General features: G+C 41.0%; 1 protein-coding gene across 4 annotated transcripts in view; it reads left to right on the top strand.

The window, feature by feature from the left end:
• KCND2 (potassium voltage-gated channel subfamily D member 2) overlaps positions 1-14,486 on the top strand; it is an 832,113-nt gene extending 817,627 nt beyond the window's left edge. For all 4 annotated transcript variants that reach the window (XM_077264984.1, XM_077264981.1, XM_077264982.1 and 1 more), the window contains one exon: positions 3,222-14,486. In XM_077264984.1, the coding sequence (XP_077121099.1) occupies positions 3,222-3,399 (178 nt within the window). In that variant the 3' untranslated portion in view covers positions 3,400-14,486. The remainder of the gene's footprint in view (positions 1-3,221) is intronic.
• The last annotated feature ends 12,333 nt before the right edge of the window (positions 14,487-26,819 follow it).

Genomic DNA, 26,819 nt, shown 5'->3' with positions numbered 1-26,819 from the left:
GTATCTGGTGGTGTATATTTCCCTTTGTCATATTTTCCTCCTTCCTATATTTGTATTTGTTTTGCCCTGTGCACTTATTGTGTATTCCTGAGTGACTGCGGCGTGGTGTATATTTTCCATTATCCTTGTCTGTGCTAACTGTGGGTATTGGTTAGTGGTCTCTTCACTGGGTGGTGGGTGGATGTTTCAGCCTAGGGTTGAAACAGGAGACAGGGTGAGGGTGGAGGCCCAGACATGCACACCATCAGTGTAAACTCTGGGAGAGGGTCAGTCAGGGTTTCCCAGAGTTGAGGGAAATCGCAGGGGCCTGGGTTATTAGCTCTTGCCTACCTAGGCTTCCCATGACAGCAACATGGACTTTCAACTCCCTCCAAAGGTTTTCTATGGGGTTGAGATCTGATGACTTGTTAGGCCACTTCACGACCTACATATGCTTCTTACGAAGCCACTCCTTCGTTGCCCTGGTGGTGTGCTTGGGATCATCCTGCTGAAAGACCCATCCATGTTTCATCTTCAATGCCCTTGCTGATGGAAGGAGGTTTGCACTCAAAATCTCATGATACATGGCCCCATTCATTCTTTCATGTACACGGATCAGTCGTCCTGGTCCCTTTGCAGAGAAACAGCCCCAAAACATGATGTTGCCACCCCCATGCTTTACAGTAGGAATGGTGTTCTTTGGATGTAACTCAGCATGCTGTCTCCTCCAAACAATGAGTTTTGTTTCTACCAAACAGTTTTACTTTGGTTTCAACAGACCATATGATATTCTCCAGTACTCTACTGGATAATCCAAATGCTCTCTCCTAAACTTCAGGCGGGTCCGGACATGTACTGGCTTAAATAGGGGGGAACGTCTGGCACTGCAGGATCTGAGTCCCTGGCGGCGTAGTGTGTTACTGATGGTAGCCTTTGTTACGGTGGTCCCAGCTCTGTGCAGGTCATTCACTAGGTCCCCCCGTGCGCTTCTGGGATTTTTGCTCACCGTCCTTGTGATCATTTTGACCCCATGGGGTGAGATCTTGTGTGGAGCCCCAGATCGATTGAGATTATCAGTGGTCTTGTATGTCTTCTATTTTCTTATTATTGCTCCCACAGTTGATTTCATCACACCAAGCTGCTTGCCTATTGCAAATTCAGTCTTCCCAGCTTGGTGTTGGGCTACAATTTTGTTTCTGGTGTACTTCGACAGCTCTTTGGTCTTCACCATAGTGGAGTTCGGAGTGTGACTGTTTGAGGTTGTGCACAGGTATCTTTTATACTGATAACAGGTGCCATTACAACAGATAATGAGTGGAGGACAGAGGAGCCGCTTAAAGAAGAAGTTACAGATCTGTGAGAGCCAGAAATCTTGCATGTTTTTAGGTGACCAAATACTTATTTTCCACCATAATTTGCTAAATAAATCTTTCCAAATCAGACAAGGTGATTTTCTGGATTTGTTTTCTCATTTTGACTCTCATAGTTGTGGTCTACCCATGATGTCAATTGCAGGCTTCTCTCATCTTTTTAATTGGGAGAACTTTTACAATTGGTGGCTGACTAAATACTTTTTTTCCCCACTGTACATAGCAGTGATCCCATGACAGGGGTGCCAATGGGCGGAACTTGTGACATGCTTCCAGACGGCGCATGTTAAATGCCAGTATTTGGCAGAGGCATTTAACTTGTTAAAAGCAGCGGGTCATCAAAGGGTTAATAAAGTAATGTGATCAGTCATGAAGGGGTTTATAAAGTAATGTGATCACAGCAGCATTGACATTGATCAAGCTCACAAGCTGCTGCTCCCCTGTATTTGTAACATGATGGAAAATGAGAATAATTTCTTATTACTGAGTGGCCTACAAGACAAACAGTTTTAGTTATAAAGACTCCACAAATCCTTTGTATGTAAGGGTCAAAGACTACTATGATATTTTTATTTTTGGCTAAATGTACTCTTCAAAGGCAATGTACACAATTTTGTAGCCAAATTATTTTTTTTCGGTTCAAATGCATCTAGAGTAAAAAAAATGAAGCAACTTTGCAAATAGTCTTGATTAGAAATAGTCTTGATTTGTGCAAGTCCCATGATTTGTGTCTGCAGCTCTTTGTAAAGGTTATTAGTGATGAGCGAGTATGCTGATTGCTTGGGTTTTCCCGAGCACGCTCGGGTGATCTCCGAGTATTTGTTAGTGCTCGGAGATTTAGTTTTCCTGGCCTCAGCTGCATGATTTATGGCTGCTGGACAGAGTGAATATATGTGGGAATTCCCTAACAAACAGGCATTCCTCACATGTATTCGGCCTGGCTAATAGCTGTAAATCATTCAGCTGCGTGGAGGAAAACAAAATCTCCGAGCACTAACAAATACTGGGTGCTCGGGAAAACCCGAGCAACAAGTATACTCACTCATCACTATTATTAATCTCTATGTAGTCTGATCCTACAGTCATATGCCTTCAATCTATGCCCACTACACTGTAAAATGCACTCGATATGTTGGCAAAAAGTGAGGAAAGATGTCAGGCTGCATGCTGGAAGGGTGAGAGTACAATGGATTTGTTGGTAGTCTGTGCTCATGTGGACATATGTAGGTTTTCACAAGTGGCGTAAGTGGGTGGGAGTACAGTGGATTTGTTGGTAGTGTGTGCTCATGTGGACATATGTAGGTCTTCACAAGTGGCGTAAGTGGGTGGGAGTACAGTGGATTTGTGGGTAGTCTGTACTCATGTGGGCATATGTAGATCATCACAATTGGCGTAAGTGGGTCAGAGTACAGTGGATTTGTTGTAGTCTGTGCGCATATGGACATAGGTAGGTTTTCACAAGTGGCATAAGTGAGGGAGAGTACAGTGGACTTGTTTCTAGTCTGTGCTCATGTGGACATATGTAGGTCTTCACAAGTAGCATAAGTGGGGGAGAATACAGTGGATTTGTTTGTAGTCTATGCTCATGTGGACATAAGTAGGTCTTCACAAGTGGCGTAAGTGGGGGGAGAATACAGTGGATTTGTTTGTATTCTGTGCTCGTGTGGACATATTTAGGTTTTCACAAGTGGCGTAAGTGGGTGAGAGTACAGTGGATTTGTTTGTAGTCTGTGCTCATGGAAACGTATGCAGATCTTCATAAGTGTTATAAGTATACATACCCTTTAATACCTTTGTCAATGAAATAACCTAACATGAAAATGAGAAAAGTACTAGGCTTCAGTGTAAATATCTTCTATCTTTCTCTTACAGCAGGTCCAGTCTAAATGCCAAAGTGGAGGAAACCATCAAACTAAACTGTGAGCCTCCATATGTAACAACAGCTGTAATAAGTATCCCAACATCACCAGTAACTTCGCCCGAGGAGGACGGTAGATCAGCGTCCCCAGATTATCGACAGAGGAACATTGTGAGAGTGTCAGCACTTTAAACCGTGATTAAAGATGAGATTTTGTTTTTGTAAATGAAATGAAAACTGTTCAGTCTCCCTGAGATTTCCAAGCGATGGATTATTTGCATATTAATAATAACAGACTTGAATAATGCAATGGGACCTTACAGCAGATCTTCCAATCCAGTAGAAGTGTGACTACATACATGAGCACAATGAAAGATCGCCCATTGATTCCTTTTTTGTTTTTGCTTTCTCTTTCCTTTTACTAATGCAACACTTTTATATGAAAACCTAAAAAAAAAAAAAACCCCTGCAAAGGAAGTCTTTTGGAGTAGTAAAAATTACCATTACAGCAATGGAAACATTGTGATTATGTTTTCCCTAGAGGGAACATTGAACGTTCCAAAGCATAATGAGTATGAAAGAACATGCATAGCAAGTATATTTGTACTTATTGAAATGACATCAGTAATGCATGCAGCTATTCTTCAGAGCAGGGATTTGAGATAATTGAAGCGGTTTCCACCAAACATTATTTAAGAAAAAGGCCTTTCAGTGCGCTCAGAACTGGATGAATAATGTTTACAGTATCAACACAAAGACAAACAAAAGCGTGGTGGGAACAGAGCCGTATTTCTGATATCACATGATGTCTTGTACATAAATAGCGTTTCTCTGTTGTTTTCTTGTTGGGTTATCTTGTTTGGCAACAAGCGCAATAACTGTGTGTTTGCTCCATCACGAGTCTCTACTTAATTTCATGTTCTTAGCGGTGTTCAATGACAACTCTGTTTTCACACTCAAAACAGATATCTGTGCTTACCGGTTAATCACACTACTTCTGTTACTTTGTGTTGGTTGAAAAGAAAATCTGAATATAAGCAGAGATAATAGCTATATTAGCTCAGTGGCGGTTTTTAGGGGAGGGGTTTTTACAGAATTCTTCGATTCTGGAACATGCATGAAAATTGATTGTTATTGGTCTGGAATGCTTGTGACGTTACGCTTATTATTTTGTAGTGCTGGTGGTGTCGGTTTTGATGTTCAGCATTAATATCCTGTAACTCATATAGTTTGTGTTGGGCTAATTCACTATTTACCCCATTTGACCAATGGTCATTCAATAAATAATGACTTAAATGACAAGATGTAAAGAGTCCTGGCTAACCTGCAGCTGCATGACACCTGATTATAAAGCTCCACAACATCTAAAGACTCAAAGGTGGTAGTACTTTTATCGCAAGGTAAAAATAAAGTATCATAAAGGTTATGTATTATGTATGAGAATGTTCTGGTTCCATGTACTCAATAATGCAAATTTTTATTTTAGGATGAGGAAAAAAAGGTGGAACAGCAAAACAAGAAACAAACATATTTTCAGTGATATGAAATTTAGGTTGTAAAATTTATCTGCGTCAGTTTTTTTCTTTTTTCATGCTTTTTTGGTCCTTAATTGTTATTTAGTCTATTATTTCAAATTCCAAAACCAGAATCTCAAATGAATCATTTACTAACAACAAAGGAATTACCTTTTAAAATTTAACAAACAAAAAATGGTCTCTATTTCACAGGCTTCATGGAAGTCAATGCGAGTAAATCTACATATTAAGAGTTATCACAAGTCTTTAAAGTTTCTTTTCGTTGTATCCACTGTCCTTGATCATTGAAGGAGTATTCTCATGTTATTAAATTGCTTTTGTTAATTAGAGAGTATGAAAATAAGCAAGTTTGTATTTGAGTTGATTTTTCTATCTTCTGTTAGTCTCTTGCTGTGAGAGCTTTTATCTTACATTGTATACAGCTTGTTGCCAAGGAGATAGATAAAGAAAGCCTGGCCATATGCAGTAGCTACATTCCAAGCTGAGGAGTTAATTTATCAAATCACAGCCTATTGATTTCTATATAGCAGTTAGCTGTTCCCCTCCCTCTCAGTTCCTGACTTGTTATAAGTCCTGCAAAATTGCCAGCCCCCCCGCATCAGCATTTTTCAGAAGTTCTGCTAATTACTGCTCACTTGTTCAAAGGCTTTGCTATCTCTGTATCCAAATATAGTGATAAAAGTGTAGTCTCGAGAACAAGTATTTTAAACAGGATGAGAATGAACAAGTTTGTAATTGACTTGCTTCTTCTAACTGCTGTCATTCTCCTGCTATGAAATCTTTTATCTTAAACAGTGTACAGCTTTATGCCAAGGATATCGACCATCAGAGCCTGGCCGAGTATGTGGAGTAGCTACATTCCAGGCGGAGGAGTTAATTTGTGATATCCCAGCCTCCTCTTTCGAGCCCATTGATTTCTATACAGCAGTTAGATTCTCAACTCCCCTTCTGAGTTCCTGACCTGTTATCATTCCTGCAAAATCACCAACCACCAGCATCATCATTTTCCAGAGCAGTTCTCCTAACCATTGCTAACTTGTTCAAATGTCCTGTTATATCTATATGAAAATATGGTAATAACAGTGTACATTTAAGAACAAATGTCATTAATGCATTAATGTTTCACAGTAGCAGAAGAAACTACTGACCAGAAATATAAATCCACCTCCCCACCAGCCAGGAAGTGATTAGACTGCATATTTATGTAGTGCTTGACAATGCTCCTTTAATAAATGTAGATTGTTCTTTGCTTATACCTAGCTAGCCATTGTAGTCTTTTACTTTACTCTATTTATTAAAACCATCTAACAGAACAACTTTTTTTTACCTTTGCCACCTATCAAAGACCAGCTTAAATTTCTTTAAAATGCTCTAGAAAAAAATGAATGCTGTTCCGTAATTAGCTGCTTTGCTGCAAGCCAAAATGCTCAGATACATAGCTTTTGTAAAGTGGCATATTCAATATAAACCTATTGATGGAAACTCCATTCTGTTGCATCTGTATCATGACATTTATCATCACCAGCCTGGGTGCTGAGCCACATGAAGCAAATTGGCCTAATTTATTGAAATCGTCCAATAGGGAAAAAAAACCTGACCCTGTTGCTAATAGCAGCCAATCATAATGTAGCTTTCATTTTGAGCTCCATTTGGCTGCTATGGGCAAGATTAAATTTTCCATTGGACAATTTAGATCAATAATTGCTGCAAGTCAATATGCTACTGTTGAGTTGTGTAAGATAGTACATTTGTCTCTGCATACATTTTTCTATAGCTATTTCCTATATACTTTTAACTGATTATTTCATTGGGGTTGCGGTCATTTTATTCTTTTGAACGATTTCTGGATATCAAGGATGGATCATTTTCTAGACACAGCAGATTTCCTATTGGTGTCAATATTAGTCCATAACTAGGACACCTGCTAAGGTAGATGTGAGAGGCTGAGAGGAATACAGCTTGGAACTATTTTTCCAGCCAATTAACTCTCAAAACTATTTTGGTAAATTTATATTAGTTACATTTATTTTCTAATGTTTATCCAAAACAACAATTTTATAGTTCTTAAATAATTCAACAAATAATTACCACAATTATTTAAAACCAAAAAGGATGTAATATTTTCAGAAATCACATTGTTATCCCTAAAAATTTAAATATAGAAAATACCCAAATCATTTTGTGTGACAATGTCTAAGCAATTGCTTTTACTAATTAAGCAAAGTATTCACCAGTATTTATGTATGGTCTCATATACTGGAGATAATGTTCTGCTCACATTTCACTGATCTGTTATTTCAGTAAAGATTTTCCATATGAGAACATATTATCGCAATGGATTTTCACCATTTATCAAACTTTGGCTATGACCACGTTAAAGCTTTCGTAGGTAGCTGTGCTAAAGCATGAAGCAACATGAAAAATGTAGTACATTTTGTTATACTTCTGTAATCTCATTTCAGCCGAATTTCTAGAAATTGGCAAGAGTTTAGATTTTCATGTGATTATTTTTCACACATCGATAGCAATTAGAGTTGCGCAAAAAGATTGATGGGAACCTGGTCCAATGGCCACCTTGGTAATGCATAACCGCTAGACCAGTACCCTGCGAACATTTTCCTATATGCCGGCATCCCTGGTGCCTGTTCTGATTAGTAGACCTCACGCAATGTCATCATTTTTGAGTGACAGCTAGCTCTCAGACAAGTACAAATAGATCATATGTGTATAAGTGTATCAGGTAGCTGAAACATTTTGCAGATTGTGTTTTGTTACTATTGTACATGTCCAGCTAGTGTGGTGTCACATGTCTACATTTCCAGGTTTTCAAATAATGTAATTTGTCATAAAAAGGGTGAATTCTATGAAATAGATCAAATTAAGGTTTATATATTTTACTTGCAGTTACATCTACTATCAGGTAGAAATACATTTTCCTGGGCTGTTTGACTAATACTATGTATGGCACAAAGGCCAGGATTTATCATCCCTCTATGCCAGAAATTGGTATTATAAAGTTACAAAATGTCACACAAGTGGTATTTTGTGACATTCGCATTAGCCCCATGACTTAGCGTCATGGCCTAATGTGTGACAAATGTACTATAATGTGAGCTAGAGACCTGGCATCTACTATAGCTGCACCTGGTGTATATTGTAGCCCAAAAGAGGTGCCACCTTTACTCTACTTCTTAATACATCTTGTAGACCTTGCTCCAGTGAGCTATAGATTCAAGACTAGTGTTCAGACTTGATAAATTCCCACCAAAAAGTTAGACCGCCTTTACATGAGTGTTTTTTATGGTTTGTATATGGATCACAATACCCAATCTGGCAGCGGATCTCCCAACTCAAAGAGAATGTGTCAAGTCATTTTTGCGTACTACTACTAGTATCCTGAAATAGGGCGTCAGTGATTTAGTCAGCCTGTCATTCACCTAAGGATTGCATCGCAATCTTGGATTGGCCGTCTGCTCTCCTGACCTATAGAAATGGATGCTGTCACCCTCAGGTCATGGGAGCCGACAGCCAGTCCGAGGATTACGATGCGATCCTTGATATGTAATATGGCAGTCTGACTGTACTCAATCATACAGAGGGGAAAGCAGGATTATGGGCAGGGGAAGGGTTGAATATTCATTTAGCATTACACACACTTGGCTAGCCTGTGCCCATGTAAATGCGAGATCAATAGTTAACCCTTCCCCCACACATAATCCCGCTCATCGCTCCACATCGGCATCAGTGATTCAGACAGATGGCCATATTACTCGCCCAAAGATTGCATCACAATCCCCAGACTGGCCATTGCTGATCTGTGCACGACAGCATGCATCTCTATGCAGCTATCAAGCTCAGGTCAGGAGAGCAGACGGCCAGTCCGAGGATGCAATGTGATCTTTAGGCATACGGCAGTCTGACTGATTCGCTGACACCAGCACAGAGGGGTGGGTGGGATTATTGGACGGGGAATTGGTGAATATTCCTCTCGCATTAACATACTTTGAATAGATGGCACACAACTATAAATTTTCTGGGGCTTATAGCAACACAGCGGGGCAACGTACATTAATAAAAGTTACATATCCTGAAAAGGTTGCCCAAGCGCTATATCGTGAGACTATTATTAGAGTATGCAAAAATGACCTGCAGATTTCCTTCAAACTCTACAGCCTCATATAAGGCTATAAGTTTGGGTCAAGGGTAGGGATGAGTGGAGCCATGAAAGTTCGGTCTCTCTTTCTCTCTGCAACAGACTTCACCGGAACTCTGAACATTACAATAGAAGTCTGTGTTTGGTGTTTAGCACCAGACACTGTCAGGTATGAACCCCAAAATTTTTAATTCGGGTTTATTCTTCTCTAGTCAGGAGCCACGCTGTCAGTCTGGACATTGCGGCGGTCCATATACAAACCCCAAAATATGCTTGTGGGAACCCAGCCTTATGTAGCAATCTTATTTTAAGCGATAAATATGGAAGACTGTTGTCATGTGAAATAATGCAATGAATAGTTCATTTAATCTATTTACTGCTATTATGTCCCTGATTAGATAACTACAAAATTATTTATTTTCAAATCTAAGAAAAGATAAAATATGCGCTGATTACTTTTTGCAGGAAAATTAAAATTTATTTTAAAAATGCATCTCATGTTTTTCCTTATAGACTGTAAATTAGTTTCTTATGTTTACAAAACTCAATTAGCTATGCCCTGATACAAAACTATGAAAACAATCACAGCGGAAAAGAGAAGGATGCCTATCTTTCCTGCTTTGAAATCACAAGAAGCTTAGCATAAAGGAGCTCCTGAAAACACACACATATCATTTTTATACATACTGCGTGCAGAACAGAGACTGGGGTATTATATTCCCTGGATGCTGGATGTCAGAGGGGACACCTAGAAGCTAGAATATTAAGATGCAGAACTAGGGCAACAAGAATGACTTGTACACACATACCTTCTACATCCAAGATAAAGAAAAGCTTTTCCTATGACTACAAGTTTTAATACATGAGTCATAATAAAATTACCAGGGTTCGACTCTGGGCTTCTCACCAATTGTGAAATTAGGCTGATATAGATTGTGACAATCAATTTAAACTGTTCTTCCAAGGTTAGACCCCATTGAAATGGGTAGGGAGTTGAGCACTACGAGTCTCCTGTAATGCATATACATTTCAATACAGAATGCCATGTGTTGCAGGCACTTTGATTGCACTAGCTCTGAGCTATTTTTGCTGAATTAGCTGTATTTATAATGTATGTACATTGTTCCAAATTACTTAACAAGCAATCCTTAAAACTCATATATTTTCACATTAACCATTAATGCTTTACTTATAGAGACTAGAGATTAGCAGATAAGTCAAAATTTGAATTTGCCTAATCGCCTAGATTTTCCCAGGAACTATAATGTTTCTTTTTATGTTCTGGGGTCATTTTCAGACCCCAGAGCATAATAAATTAAAGGTTTAAAAGATGTAAAAAGTAAAATAAATCCTTATACTCACTTCATCACTTTGCTGTTGTCTGCGCTCCTCACTGTCATCCTTTCAGTCCTTGTTGCATCTTCTGATCCCCGCCACTTGCGCTGAAATCCCAGGACCTCTCATACTGAGCCGGGACTTCTAGTTCTGATAAAGCGCAAGAGGGTTTTGCGCAAAAGCGAGGAAGGTCACAAAAGTAACAATGTGTGCCGCGCCTTTGCACGTGCATACACAGAACACACAGAAATTTTGGCTCAGTGTGTGAGTCCCAGGGATTACAGTGCAAGCATGGGGAACAGAAGATACAGGTGCTTCTCACAAAATTAGAATACCATCAAAAAGTTAATTTATTTCAGTTCTTCAATACAAAAAGTGACTGTTGTATATTATATAGAGTCATTACAAACAGAGTGATCTATTTCAAGTGTTTATTTCTGTTAATGTTGATGATTATGGCTTACAGCCAATGAAAACCCAAAAGTTATTATCTCAGTAAATTAGAATATTTAACAAAAAACACCTGCAAAGGCTTCCTAAGGGATTAAAAAGGTCCCTTAGTCTGTTTCAGTAAGCTCCACAATCATGGGGAAGACTGCTGACTTGACAGATGTCCAGACGGCAGTCATTGACACACTCCACAAGGAGGGTAAGCCACAAAGAGTCATTGCTAAAAAGCTCTATCCAAGCATATTAATGGAAAGTTCAGTGGAAGGAAAAAGTTTGGTAGAAAAAGGTGCACAAGCAACCAGAATAATCACAGCCTTGAAAGGATTATTAAGAAAAGGCCATTCAAAAATTTGGGGGAGATTCACAAGAAGTGAACTACTGCTGGAGTCATTGCTTCAAGAGCCACTACACACAGACATATCCAGGACATGGGCTACAAGTGTCGCATTCCTTGTGTCAAGCCACTCATGACCAATAGACAATGCCAGAAGCATCTTACATGAGCCAAAGAGAAAAAGAACCCGACTGTTGCAAAGTGGCCCAAGGTGTTGTTTTCAGATGAAAGTAAATTTTGCATTTCATTTGGAAATCAAGGTCCCAGAGTCTGGAGGAAGAGTGGAGAGGCAGACAATCCAAGCTGCTTGACGTCTAGTGTGAAGTTTCCACAATCAGTGATGGTTTGGGGAGCCATGTTATCTTCTGGTGTAGGCCCACTGTGATTTATCAAGACCAAAGTCAGCGCAGCCGTCTAACCAGGAAATGTTAGAGCACTTCATGCTGCCATTTGACGACAAGCTTTTTGGAGATGGAGATTTCATTTTCCAGCAGCACTTGGCACCTGTCCACACTACCAAAAGTACCAATACCTGCTTTAAAAACAACTGTATCACTGTGCTTGATTGGCCAGCAAACTTGCCTGACCTTACCCCATTGAGAATCTATGGGGTATTGTCAAAAGGAAGATGAGAGACACCAGACCCAACAATGCAGGTGAGCTGAAGGCTGCTATCAAAGCAACCTGGGCTTCCATAACAACTCAGCAGTGCCACAGGCTGATCGCCTCCATGCCACTCTGCATTGATGCAGTTGTTGATGCAAAAGGAGCCCTGACCAAGTATTGAGTGCATTTACTGAACATACATTTTAGTAGCCCAACATTTTGGATTTTAACATAATTTTTCAAACTGGTGTTAAAAAGTATTCTAATTTGCTGAGATACTAACTTTTGGGTTTTCGTTGGCTGTAAGCCATAATCATCAACATTAACAGAAATAAACACTTGAAATTGATCACTCTGTTTGTAATGACTCTATAATATGAGTTTCACTTTTTGTATTGAAGAACTGAAATAAATTAACTTTTTGATGATATTCTAATTTTGTGAGAAGCACCTGAACAAGGAGGACTTGATGAGCGATGGTGAGAAGCAGAAGGGCTGGAAAAATGAGTGGTAACGTGATTGTAAGGATTTTTTTAACATTTTTTTACCTTTTGATGACCAGCAGCTATTATTTTGCTGAATCCGCGCAGAAGCAAATTACAAAAAATCTGCTTTTTAGCAATGCTGATTTTAGTAAAAATTCAAGTAGAATTCAGTTCCACTCAAATTTGTTCTCTCTTCTATTTTAGAAACTGATTACACTCATTTACATAAAATGAATACTTTGTGCTACCTGGGAACGTTTCCTAAATATTATAGCAATGAGTTAACCCTGTTTTGTATGTACTGGCATCTTTACTGTTTAGATAATGTTTATAAGACATACTGCAAGAAGAAGCATTCACTGCACAGTAGTTTCTTGCTAAGGTGAAATTATTTTATTAAAGTGCTACAAGCATGTACAAATACACATAGGTGCTCCCGGATTGCAACGTTTCGATTCACAAGAATCTTTCTCAAACAGTCGCCTTGTGGAGCCACAAGAAGTAGGACATCTTATATGATGCTGTACAGCACCTAGTGTGCAGTGAATACTTCTTGCATCTTGAGAATCCACTCCCATTTCGTTAGCACCTCAAAGAAAACAGTGTATGCACTCCAAATTTGACTGCATAGAAGACATATTGAGCCGCCAGTAATTCCATAGCTCCCAGGCTCTTGATTCTATTCAGCAAATTCTTAGGTATATTACATAAATATGCTTCTAATTTACCAAAACTAACAGAAAAACCGCCTTTGTGTCCAAAGTAACCAGTCACATTGCAGCTTTCATTTTTCCAGAGCAGTTAAAGAAATGAAAGCTGAGCTCTAACCGGTTTCAAGGCCAATTAATGCTTGTACATGTGACTGTGATGCTATGCCAAAATTTGAAGATTTTTGGTAACTTTTTAAAACACTCATTCAGAATTACACATAGGAAAAAATAGAATGACATGCTACTGCAGCATAGTGTATTAAGGTGCAACTGTGGCATGACATTCTGTATAGCATCGCTGCAAAAAATCTAGTAAGCATCAGATGGATATCCAAGAAAGACCATTTGATAAGAGTGGTTGAACTGTGGATTGGTGCTCGACATGAAATAAAGTTATCCAAACACTTATGGAAAAATTTAGCAAATCTGTAAAAAAAAATAATTCTATTATAGGGTTTGTACTGAACTTAGTGATGACTTATTTGTGAGATAGGTCATCACTTTCAAATTGGTAGAGGTCCAAAACATGACAAATTCACAGATCAGCTGTTTGTAGCTCCCACGGCAGATGGATGTAAACTTTGAACAGACCTACAACAGTAGGGCTCTGTACATTGCAGTGCCTGTTCCCAGGTGCTGCAGCTCAGTTCCTTCTAAAGTGAATGCTAGCTGAGCTGCAGTGCCCGAGAGCAGCCATGGCACAGTGTACAGAAACATGATGTTCCAGCTCCATTCTCTGCTTACATCTGTCCACTGTGGGAGCTGCAAACAGCAGATCGATGGATTTGCTTAGTGGCATATCTAGACCGATGAGATATACTTGATCTATCCTATATTTAAGTCCTGGACAAGGTCTTTAACGATCATTTTAGCACAAGCCCGATGTGCTGACGATGCTTTGTCTAAATGTCAAGAAAATTATTCCCATTATATGTTTCCAAAATGATATTCAATTATAGCAAGAACTGACATAGAAACCAGGTCAAGAGTCAGACCTTTAGGCTTTTGCTTAAAGCATGTAAGAAATCAAGGGCACCATAATGCCTATCCCAGTTCTTTTATATGTATAATGATATCACTTTCAATATGTTTTACAAATCCTATGAGAAATTTTGAATTATTCCAGTATGTTTTATATTATACATTGTTTCGCTCTGCTTTGCATTTTTTCTTGATATGGTGTCTTATTGTTGAAGGAATTTTATATTGGAAGCAAACAAGCAATGATTTGAATCCTGTATATTATTAATAATTAATGTACATATAATCTTGGAGGATCTCTCTAAATCATATTTATTTTTTAATACAATGGGTCCGTACCTCTTATAATAATATTTGACCAAGAAAGGTTTTTGTGGGGGAGGGGTGGTCTCATTTGTTGGGTGTTTCAGCTTTCAATGTTTTAGTATTGAATGACCGATGACGACTGTACATTAAAAAATGTAAATTCTGTGTATTTTCTTCTGTACTTCATCCGCAGCAACAAGGCTTATTGTTTTGTGACTTTTTTCCTTTGATATCCAAATGTGGAAAGTGAGCATAAAGCTGACTGAATAGACGTTGAGGAACATTTAAATAAAATATGCATGTTCAAAAGGGAGAAAAAGCTTCTGCCGCTGAATACTGTACATTCAAAGTCACTGCTTAACATTTGTATCATTTTAAAGAAAATGAATGTTTCAATTGTCAGAGAAATTTATGATTAAAGTTTTACCCTGAGAATAATTTTGCAATAAAAAAAGTTATGAACACGTCGTTTGCTTGTATCATAAAAATGCCTGAATGAATAGTAACAATAATAATTTGTATGTAGTATTAATTTATTAATGAGATCAATGAGCGGTTTCATTCATATTATATGGAAATGTAAGAACACATGAAAAATTTGATGAAGAGATCTAAGGCGACATATTATTTACATCACTGTCTTTAAAAGAAATATGTTATCTGTTTGATATTAGTTACTAAGAATAATTTTAAAGGTGGTATCTGGGACTTTAGAAAAAACAAAGCATGTATCTAAGCACTAACAGGTAGGTAATTGCAGCTTAGATGCCTGTTGTGTCTGGAGCCATTCTTCCCCGTCACAGAGCAGTCACAGACCACTCCTGCCAGGGATTCAGAATCCTTTGCTGAAGTCATGTCTATGGGGAAAAAGCTTCTTCTCCAGTCCGCCCTGTCGATGGGGTCAGACCTCTAAGGTCATTATGATTAGTAGATGGAACCCCGCTCCTTAATTGTGGGAGCCGGCTCTTAATCAAAATGACCTCAGAGGTTCCGCCCAGTTGCATCATCAGAGACAGTCACATAGTGACATAGTCATGTAGTGTGACTGAAGGCAAGCTTGCCAAACCTAGACAGCCACTTTAAGGAGACCTGTAAGGCCTAGTAAAGAACTCAAATTTTACAACTGTTAATCTTCTTATTGAACTGCTGGACAAGTCTTTAGTCATATGGTAAATCTTTGTTACTTTTATCTTACAAGGTTCCTCCTCATTAAATGGGTTATCCAACCCTTCCTGTCAATGTACATATGCAATGTAATATATGGCCCCTTTAATCCTCCAATATGTCATTGAAGCTGGAAAACGATGCCCCTTAGACTGCTCTGTGATAGCAAATGACATGCAATTTTTTATTGGTTTGTTGGTTTGATCACTGATTTGTGTGCTAGATTGACATTGTAATTAGAGTTGAGCAAATATGTTCAGAATTGGTCGCCGAATCTGAAATTGCCATATTTGTGCCATATTTGTACCCTATTCCATGCCGAATTTATGTTTGATGATCGGTTCTGAAGATGTTCGGTAATTTCTACTCCCATTGACTCCAATGACGTCTGGTTGTGTTCGGTGAATAATGCAAAAACAATATTCACCGATGATCATAATCGGAACCGAATTTTGAAAAATTCACTCAACTCTAATTGTAATTAGTATATATCCTGTTAGTTCAGTGTAGATGTCACTTACTCCACAGCAAAATCTGATATCACTTTGTGCACCTGCCATAACAACTCATATCTGTGTAGGAAAAGGTAAAGATGAATATACAGTTCTTAAACTCCTGGGGTGGAAAAAACATCAGCCATGAGCTGCTTTATTATAGAACCTATGCTGATGGAATGAATAGATTCACACTCGATTTGTTGCAGAAATTTCTGGCTAAAAATCGTTCCCAGCTCATGTGGTAGTTTTTGAATATGCATAGATTTTTCAAACTTCATGTAGATGTATAGCACAGCTCTATATACTGTATATCCGCAGCAGATTTAGTACATTTATAGTAAATATAGGAAGCAGAAAGCTATTCCAATGAAATGTATGAGAACACATACAAACACTATGTGACAGCAGATTTTTCATTTTGGATTGAAGTTTTACAGTAAATTATATAAATCAGTCTCCCATGGGATCATCATCCACCACAAATTATCCACCAAGCAGATTCCTCATTATCTTAAAGCTATTTCTCAAGAACATATTTTGTTACAGCCAAATATGTAACGTAGATCCTCAATTTTAAGATAAGGAATAAATATAAAAAAATATTGACCTGCCATTATTTTTCTTTTCATATTTTTCAAAGGTAAAATGCAATGTTATGTTCACAAACAGCAAGAAATATATTTTACTAAAGTTCTCAGATAATCCAGCATTTTACCCGCAGAATGAAAATAGACTGTTTTTGCTGTCAAGTTAAGGGTCGACCATTTATAGGAGATGTAGCAGAAGTCTTGCCACTTTCAAGATATCTTTCTTCTTGCAACAATAAGAAACTTTTCTTTCTATCCCTACAGTTGTCAGAAACGTTTTCCTATTTTCTTTTTCTGATGATTGTTATTTTTCTCCTTCAATCTAGATAAAAACACTGGCAATTGTTTCAGCTAGAAGGACTTTTTACAGTATTGCTTAAAAAAAACCTTAGAAGACAGATATGAATAGTGTGGAATCTCTTATCATTATAGTGAGTGTATAAGAAAACAGGAACATTTCTAAATGCAAGTAAACACAGAACAATACTGGCACATAGACTGATCCCCAGACAATTGGATAATACACCAGTTATTCTTATCAGTGTGATATTAACTGGTTTTAATCAAAAGCGAGCAATGAACAAACATCATGATGGACCAAACCAGGGTCTGGCTTACAAATTTTTGCACTAGGGGCAGTAACAAAACATTTGTTCATGAGTTCTGGCAGCCCATCTTTAGCCTGCTTGCGTCTGGTGGCTGCATTAAAGCAGCTGAATTAATAGGGCATTAAAAAAATTATTACTGGTGTTGTTTTTTTAATGGAATCACACACGCATTTACAATCCTAGATAAATTATTTAGCTGTTAGTAAAAACACAAACATTTAGAAGAACCAAGATTTTGTTTTGGAATTTTTTTGCATTACTGGTAAGTGTGAATAAAATTGGAGATATAGTTTTATGTCAATCATTGGTATCCTATTTTTCATGGGATTATAAAACCCCCTCCCATGTGCAGCTGTAACAGGATGCCAGGTGGTCAAGCCTCAAAAGGCTGTGACAGATCTCATACCTTGAGCCAACTAAGGTCAGAACAAAAGGCTTGCTTGCCAAGTGGGTACCATGCGGTCTAACTCCTTTATTCCAACAGCTATGATTTCGTAAGAAGAATATGGACTTATCATATGTTCTGATCACACACCGGTGTTTTCGAGATCTCTGGATTGGACCGAACACCTTCTAGGGTCTCGATCCATTCTAGCACCACAGGTTGGGAAGATACATACTGTAGAATGGCTAGTAAGAACCAGGTAGCAAAGATGTGTTTAGCCTCGATGCGTAGCGGGGCCCGGCTGGATCCAATGGCACCAAAACCGCCTCTCTAGGACTGTCCATTAAGGAGTTATGACCCATTTTCAGTTTGGGAGTTTTTAGCTGCTAGAGGCAAGGGTAGGGGATTTAGGTTCAGCCCAGAGGGCAGGAGGGGAATGACCCAAAAGGGACAAAGGCTAGTGTAAAGCCATGTGGCCTCTCTCTGTTACGTATGTGGTCCACTTCGAAAGGGGGGTCACATCGAGTAACATGCTGTGAAGGACCTAGGACCCAGCTGGCAGCCCATGCCCCCTGCAGCACAGTGCACACATAGTCGAACATCAACCTGGTAATTGACATGATCCATCTGTTTATATCTTTTGTCCTGGTCAGGTATTTGCATATCTGACCATTGTACACTACTCCAAAAAATAAAAGGAATTATAAAAGATCACATCCTAGATATCACTAAATTAAATATTCCTGTTGCAAATTTTCATTTATTACATAGTGAAATGCATTGAGAACAGTAAAACATTAATATTAAAATGATCTATGTAAATCAAAACTAATCAAAGTGGAAAATTAAATTACAGTCTGATTCAACTTCAGTAGAAATGCCGCAAGACAAAGAAATGATGCTCTGTAATGTGTGTGGCCTCCACATGCCTGTATGACCTCCCTGCAATGCCTGGACTTGGTCCTGATGATGCAACGGATGTTATTCTGAGGGATCTCCTCCCAGACCTGGATTTAAGAATCTGTCAACTCCTGGACAGTCTGTGGTGCAACATGGTGATGGTGGATGGAACGAGACAACATATCCCTGATGTGCTCGATTGGATTCAGGTCTGTGGAACTGGTGGGCTAGTCCATAGCATAAATGCCTTCCTCATGCAGGAACTGCTGACACACCTCAGCCACATGAAGACTAGCATTGTCATGCATCAGAGGGAACCCAGGGCCCAGTGCACCTGCATATGGCCTTGCAATGGGTCTGAGGATCTCATCCCGATACCTAATGGTAGTCAGGGTACATCTGGCTAGGACATAGAGGGCTATGTGACCCTCAAAAGAAATGCCTCTCCACATCATTAGTGACCCACTGCCAAACCGTTCATGCTGGAGGATGTTGCAGGCAGCAGAACATTCTCCACAGCATCTCCAGACTCTCATGTCTGTCACATGTGCTCAGTGTGAACCTGCGGGTTTATCACATGTGGTGGCATCGGTGGGATTCTGTGTGATCTCTTCATAAGTGGTGCATCCTTCATAAGTGGTGGCAGAGCGATGGGATCGAGATAATAGTGTGTGTGAGTGTTGGACCCGTACTCCCAGACACTAAAGATTACCAGCAGTAGCTTTTGCAGCTGAGGTCCTAAGATCAGCTCAGCACTACACAGTCCATGTTCAAATACTGTAAGGTGTGTGGGTGCATCAGGTTGCAGCTCTGTGTCAGTGACAAAAGATTGCAAGGATGGCCAGTAGCTCCAGGGGCAGAGCCAGGGAGTTGGCCAATGCTACGGATGTTGGGGAGGAGGTGGAAGATGATGTTGCTCAAGCAGAGTGGGAGTCCAGCCCAGGTTCCACAAGGAGCCAGTTGCCAGCGGTTGGTCCTGCAGTCGGCCACTCACCACCTGCCCATCACCTCAGCCAGGCAGGCTTGGATACACTTCTGCAAACTGTCCTGGCCAGAAGGAAGGAGACAAGGGCTCCTATGAGACCCTCAGAGCAGAATGTCATGAGGCAGTGGAAGCAGCAGAACGTCGCAAGGAAGATGCAGCGGAAACACAAGCACCAGCAACAAATGCTTCAACTCCAGCCACATGCAGAGGACTTCCCCCTGTTGGACAAAGGAGAGGACTTGGACACTTTCTTGCTGGCATTTGAAAGCACTTGCCATTAGTACCATCTGCCTGAAGACCAGTGGTTACTGTTCTTAACCCCTCACCTCAGGAGTAAGGTCCAGGAAATCTTTGGGTACTTGCCAAGCAAGACCAGCCTGAGCTATAAGGACACCAAGTAGGCTCTAGTCCAGCAGTATGACTTAACCCCTGGGTCCTGCAGACACCTGGGCTGATCACATGAGATCAGTCGGCCAATGGACTACGGGATTGGAGTTTACCACTGTCTAGCAGCTGAAGGAGCTCATCACCACTGAGCAGTTTTTATGGAACTGCCCAGAGGACCTCCAGCAGTATCTCCATGATCGGAAGCCTAAAGGGGCCTCTGCAACAGCAACATTTGATGAAGAATACTCCAAAAACTGGACTCCAGAGGCCAAGAAACCTGCTGGCTGGAGAGGGAGTAAGATGAATGTGGTGCCTGCTGTCCCTGCCCCCAAGCCCAAGGGGGCACCTGCTCATGATTCTCTCTCCACATCGGTGGGGGAACTCTGACTATGTCATCTCTGAAAACAGCCGGGACACTTCAAAGCCATGTGTCCCATGCGCCAGAAAAGCCCATGCCCATTCCAGAAACCATCGACTGTTTTCTGTGAGAGCTGGGTTGGTGGGAGGTCCCTTGACACCTTTCAACCCATCACGTAGGTCAGGCCATGGCCATGGAACTACGGGACACCGGCGCTGAGATGACTCTTGTGCAGCCTGAGCTGGTGTCTCCACAGGATGGTACTTGCTGTCTCCAGGATTGGAGGACTTGAACAAGTGCTGCCCATCACCAAGGTGTATTTGGACTCAGTCACCAGGAAGGGAGTGCTGGAAGTGGAGGTAACTTTGAATATCCCCACGATTGTTTTGCTTGGAACAGACATAGAGTGGCTTGTGTCCCAGTATGTGGCTCCAGGCCTGATCCTCCAGACAACAATGTAATGTCCACCCCTGTTGATGTCAATGTGATTAGCATGCCTACTGATGGGGATGTGCGGGTGGGTGATGGACTGTGTCCATCTCCCCTTGGGGGAAGGAGATCAATCAAGCAAGCTGTATGCAGCATGCTGGAACCAGTTGTCCTGTGAGGTTGTCATGAAAGGGGGCAGACAGCTGTGAAGGAGGAGCATGCAATTGAGGGCAGGGCTGTTCTAGGAGATATAGGGCTTCCAGGTAAGGTCTCATTGCAGGGTTCCTCCACAACTGGGATGTCAGAGGGCCAAGTCAAGTCTGCTTGGTCAGAAGCAGATGAGAAGTGGGCACTACCCGTGGTTGCAGCAAATGTGGCCATTGTCAGGGGCCCTTCAGGGGTCTGACGGCTTCCCCTCTTCCAATCAAGTGGCTGCCAGATCAGATGGAACCTTGATAGTGCAATTGGTCAGAGGCCGTGACAGGTAAGCACCTTTGCCTGTGTACTGTTTTTTTTGTCTATAGTTAGTGGAGTTTTTTCCTCTTATGGTTTTTTGTTGTTAGATTAGGACTGGCAAGATGTAAGGACCCTTGACATGGGTTGCCAGCTTAAGTATTGTGGCCATAGTATCAACCAATACCTTGCATACATTGTTATGTTTTTGTGCACTTTATATTTTTCGGGGTGCAGTTGGGCCCTAGATGGCTCTGTAAACTGTGGCCTCTGTTCACACAGGATGCATTAGTCAGCACTAGTTACTCTGCATTCTCTATGTGAACATGCCACATACAGATTATCGGTTTGCTCTGGTGTACCAAGTGGCCAATCCCTGATTGTAGGCTGGCTGTCTCATCGGTATTATTGCACCTGTGCAGTTGCCATCTTAACTTGGGTCCGCTGCACCTTGACAGTGCAATTGGTCAGAGGCCATCACAGGTAAGCACCTTTGCCTGTGTACTGGTGTTTTTTTGTCTATAGTTAGTGGAGGTTTTTCCTCTCATGGTTTTTTGTTGTCAGATCAGACAGAAGCCAGGAGACAAGTCCTGGGGAACTGACAGAAGACGTGGCAGTCTTGCCTATTATGGCCACGTCTAGCCAGGGGTTTCAGACTGCATTGGAAACTGACAACAGTCTGAAAGCTCTCAAGGAGCAGGTGGCACAGTCTTCCTTGGACTCAGACCTTGAGAGGGTGGTCTGGAACCAAGGACAGCTGTTCTGGGCAACGGTCCAGCAGGGTTCACTGTGGTGTGGCCTAGGGACCGACAGTTGGTGGTACCCTATCCATTCAGGGCGGAGTTGTTGAGGATTGCACATGAGATTCCAATGACCGGACATCTAGGGATCATTTAGACAAAGGCCATGCTAGCTCAACATTTCTACTGGCCAAGGATGGGGACCGATGTGGCTATCCACTGCCGTTCGTGCGATACATGTTAGATAATGAGACAGGCAGAGAAGAGCCCCAAAGCCCCACTGGTAATTCTGCCAATTTTTGAAGAGCCTTTCAGAAGGGTGGCTGTGGATTTGGTTGGTCCAATAGCCACTCCCAGCAGCTCCGGAAAAAGCTTTGTACTGATGGTAGTAGACTATGCCACCTTGTACCCAGAAGTGATAGCCTTGTCATCCATTTGAAGATTTTCTCCTGAGTGGGTTTTCCCCAGGAAATGCTCACCAACCGGAGGACCCAGTTCATGTCGCACCTGATGGAGTCCCTCAGTTAGCAGATACAGGTGCAACATCTAGAGCACTTACCACCCACAGACCAACGGCCTTTGCAAAAAGTTCAATGGCACCCTGGAGCAGATACTTAAATTGTTGGTAGACTCCCACGGGTGCATCTGGGGCTGGTACCTCCCACGCCTGCGATTTGCCTACCGGGAGGTTCCACAGTCTTCAACCAGTGTTCTCCCTCTTTGAGCTCTTGTATGGGCGACGTGTGCAGGGGCCCCTGGCTCTGGTGAAAGAGGTCTAGGAAGTAGACATAGCCACTCCTGAAGTGTTGGTCATCGAGAATGTCATACGCTTCGGTGACAAGATGCTGACCTTGGCACAACTCGTGCACGATAATATGACCCAAGCCCAGGCCTACCAGAAGCGATGGTACGACCAGCATGCATGTGAGAGGACCTACATGGTAAGTCAAAAGAAGTGGGTACTGGTCCCTGTACTCCAGGAAAAGTTTCAGGTTACCTGGGAAGACCCGTATCTCATGCACCAGCAGCTCAATGCCATAATGTACCTGGTCACCCTGGACCACGCCAGGGGAAAGCAGACCTTCCATGTGAACACGATGACTGCATACCATGAGCGAGAGGCCTGTACCCTCCTGGATATGCTTGCCCAGGCTAGGGTGAGTGGGACCATCGAGGATGTGTAGGTTTGTCACCAGCTCATGTTGGACCAATAGTCCTAGCTGAGGGCAACCCTACACCCCTTCTGGGATTTGTTCAGCAACAAGCCTGGAAGGACAGAGTCGTCCATCCATCACATGGACACTGGGGATCACTCACCAATGTGGTATTCAGAATATCGGGTCACCCTTGAGGTACAGCAGCACATGCGCCAGGAGATAGATGAGATGCTGAAGCTGGGGGTCATCCAACCATCCAGCAGTGCTTGGACCTTACCTGTTGTTCTCATCCCAAAGAAAGACTGGCCAACCCAATTCAGCATGGACTACAACAGGGAGCTCAATGCTGTCACTGTCAAAGATGGGTACCCAATGCAAGCATAGATGAGCTGCTTGATCAGGAGCCAAGTACCTGACCAACATGGATCTTAGCTGGGGATATTGGCAGATTCCCCTGACCTGGGAGGCATGGGAATGCTCTGCTTATATTATCCCATTCAGACTGTACTAGTCCACCATGATGCCATTCAGCACGAAGAATGCCCTTGCCACTTTTTAGCGGATCATAGTAGGTGATGGAGCATAGTTCAGTGATATAGACCATGATAGACAACTAGATATAAGGTTGTCTTAGATGTTGAACATCAGCATCCTAAATATAAATCTATTAGTCCACTACACCAAACTCAATACATTAGCTTATAAATAGACTCATCTTTACCAGAAAAGTGACACTACGTTAATAGAATCAAGCGTACTACACAGAAATATAGGACCAGAACCAAGCTTACTACATGTTGTAGATACAGGAACAGAACCAAGCTTACTACATAGATACTATTCTAGAACCAAGCTTATTGCATAGATATTGTACCACAATAAAGCTTACTACATAGATATTGCAACAAAACCAAGCTTATTGTATGGTTACAGGAACAAAACCAAGCTTACTACATAGGTACATTAGCAGAACCAAGCTTACAATATAGACATGGGAACAGAACCAAGCTTTATACATAGATATGGGACCAAAACCAAACTGACTACATAGATATTACAACCAAACTTGTGAAATAGATATAGGAACAGAACCAAGCTTACTACAAAGATACAAGAGTAGAACCAAGCTTACTATAAAGATAATTGAATAGGGCCAAGCTTATTACATTTTTGTGCTCAAAAGTTTACATGCCCCAGCAGAATTTTTGCTTTCTTGGCCTTTTTTTTCCAGCGAATATGAATAACACCAAAACTTTTTCTCCACTCATGGTTAATGGTTGGGTGAAGCCATTTATTGTCAAACTACTGTGTTTTCTCTTTTTAAATCATGAGAACCCAAAACATCCAAATGACCCTGATCAAAAGTTTACATACCCCATTTCTTTATACCGTGTATTGCCCCCTCTAACATCAATGACAGTTTGAAGTCTTTTGTGGTAGTTATGGATGAGGTTCTTTATTTTCTTAGATGTTAAAGCTACCCACTCTTCTTCACAAAAAGCCTCCAGTTCCTGTAAATTCCTGGGCTGTCTAGCATGAACTGCATGCTTGAGATGTCCATAGAGTGACTCAATGATATTGAGGTCAGGAGACAGATGGCCACTCCAGAACCTTCACTTTGTTCTGCTGTAGCCAATGACAGGTCGACTTGGCCTTGTGTTTTGGATCATTGTCATGTTGGAACATCCAAGTACATCCCAAGCGCAGCTTCCAGGCAGATGATTGCAAAATTGCCTCCAGTATTTGCTGATAACATGCAGCATTCATCTTTCCTTTAACTCTGACCAAGTTTCCTGTGCCTTTGTAGCTTACAAATCCCTAAAATATCAGCGATCCACCTCCATGCTTTACAGTAGGAATGGTGTTCCTTTCATCTCAGGCCTTGTTGACCTCTCTCCAAATGTATCGTTTATGGCTGTGGCCAAAAAGTTCAATTTTGGTCTTATCACTCCAAATTACCTTGTTCTAGAAGTTTTGAGGCTTGTCTCTGTGCTGTTTTGCATATTGTAGGTGAGATACTTTGTTACATTTAACCAGTAATGGCTTTCTTCTGGCGACTCGACCATGCAGTCCATTTTTCTTCAAGTGTCTCCTTATTGTGCATCTTGAAACTGCCACACTGCTAGTTTTCAGAGAGTCCTGTATTTCAGCTGATGTTATTTGTGGGTTTTTCTTTGCATCCCGAACAATTTACCTGGCAGTTGTGGAAGACATTTTGTTGGTCTACCTGACCATGCTTTTGTTTTTACAGAGCCCTTGATTTTCCATTTGTTAATCACAGTTTGAACGCTGCTGACTGGCATTATCAATTCCTGGGATATATTTTTTATCTTTTCTGTTTTATACAGTTCAACTACCTTTTCCCATAGATCCGGTGACAATTATTTTGTTTTCCCCATGACTCACAATCCAGAAACATCGGTGGCTGGATGAAAGATGCAAGAGTCTGTCTGGATCCCAGAAACTCATTCAGCTTTTATGCGCACACAATGATTACAAGCAAACAGGTCACATGTGAGGATATTACCTTTAGTAGCCATTCAAACCCATTTGTATCAACTTCTGTACATGTTATCAGGCCAAAATCACCAGGGTATGTAAACTTTTGATCAGGGTCATTTGGATGTGTTGGGTTGTCATTATGATTTAAAAAAGAAAAGACATTAGTTTGACAAAAATGGGTTCACCCAACCACTAACCATGAGTGGAGAAAAAGTTTTGGTGTTAATATTCGTATTCTCTGGAAAAAAAAAGCAATTAACCCCTTCATGACCTTGGGATTTTCCATTTTTCCGTGTTCGTTTTTCGCTCCCCTCCTTCCCAGAGCCATAACTTTTTTATTTTTCAGTCAATATGGCCATGTGAGGGCTTATTTTTTGTGAAACAAGTTGTACTTTTGAACAAAATCATTGGTTTTAGCATGTCGTGTAGTAGAAAACAGAAAAAAAATTCCAAGTGGGGTGAAATTGCAAAAAAAGTGCAGTCCCACACTTGTTTTTTGTTTGGATTTTTTGCTAGGTTCACTAAATGCTAAAACTGACCTGCCATTATGATTCTCCAGGTCATTACGAGTTCATAGACACCTAACATGACTAGGTTATTTTTTATCTAAGTGGTGAAAAAAAATTCCAAACTTTGCTAAAAAAAAAACAAATTGTGCCATTTTCCGATACCCGTAGCGCCTCTACTTTTCATGATCTGGGGTCGATTGAGGGCTTATTTTTTGCGTGCCGAGCTGGCGTTTTTAATGATACCATTTTGGTGCAGATACGTTCTTTTGATCACCCGTTATTGCATTTTAATTCAATGTCGTGGCGACCCAAAAAATGTAATTCTGGCATTTCAAATTTATTCTCGCTACGCTGTTTAGCGATCAGGTTAATGCTTTTTTTTATTGATAGATCGGGCGATTCTGAACGCGGCAATGCCAAATATGAGTAGGTTTGATTTTTTTTTATTATTGATTTATTTTGAATGGGGCGAAAGGGGGGTGATTTAAACTTTTATATTTTTTTTTATTTTTTCACATTTTTTTTAAAACTTTTTTTTTTACTTTTGCCATGCTTCAATAGCCTCCATGGGAGGCTAGAAGCTGGCACAACTCGATTGCCGCTGCTACATAGCAGCGATCATCAGATCGCTGCTATGCAGCAGAAATGCAGGTGTGCTGTGAGCACTGACCACAGGGTGGCGCTCAGAGCTATCCGGGATCAGTAACCATAGAGGTCTCAAGGACCTCTATGGTTACTCTGCAGAAGCATCGCTGACCCCTGATCATGTGACGGAGGTCAGCGATGCGCTCAAGCGCCGATTAAATGCCGCTGTCAACGTTTGACAGCAGCATTTAACTAGATAATAGGGGCGGGTGAATCACGATTTCACCCGCCGCCATTGCGGGCACATGTCAGCTGTTCAAAACAGCTGAAATGTCCCAGCTTTGATGCGGGCTCACCGCCGGAGCCCTGCATCAAAGAGGGGGATCTGACCTCTGATGTACTATCCCGTCCGAGGTCAGAAAGGGGTTAAAGCAAAAATTCTGCCGGGGTATGTAAACTTTTGAGCACAAC

Source organism: Ranitomeya variabilis, chromosome 5, assembly GCF_051348905.1.
Source record: "Ranitomeya variabilis isolate aRanVar5 chromosome 5, aRanVar5.hap1, whole genome shotgun sequence".
Classification (NCBI taxonomy): Eukaryota; Metazoa; Chordata; class Amphibia; order Anura; family Dendrobatidae; genus Ranitomeya; species Ranitomeya variabilis.
This window is presented reverse-complemented; position numbering and strand designations above follow the sequence as displayed.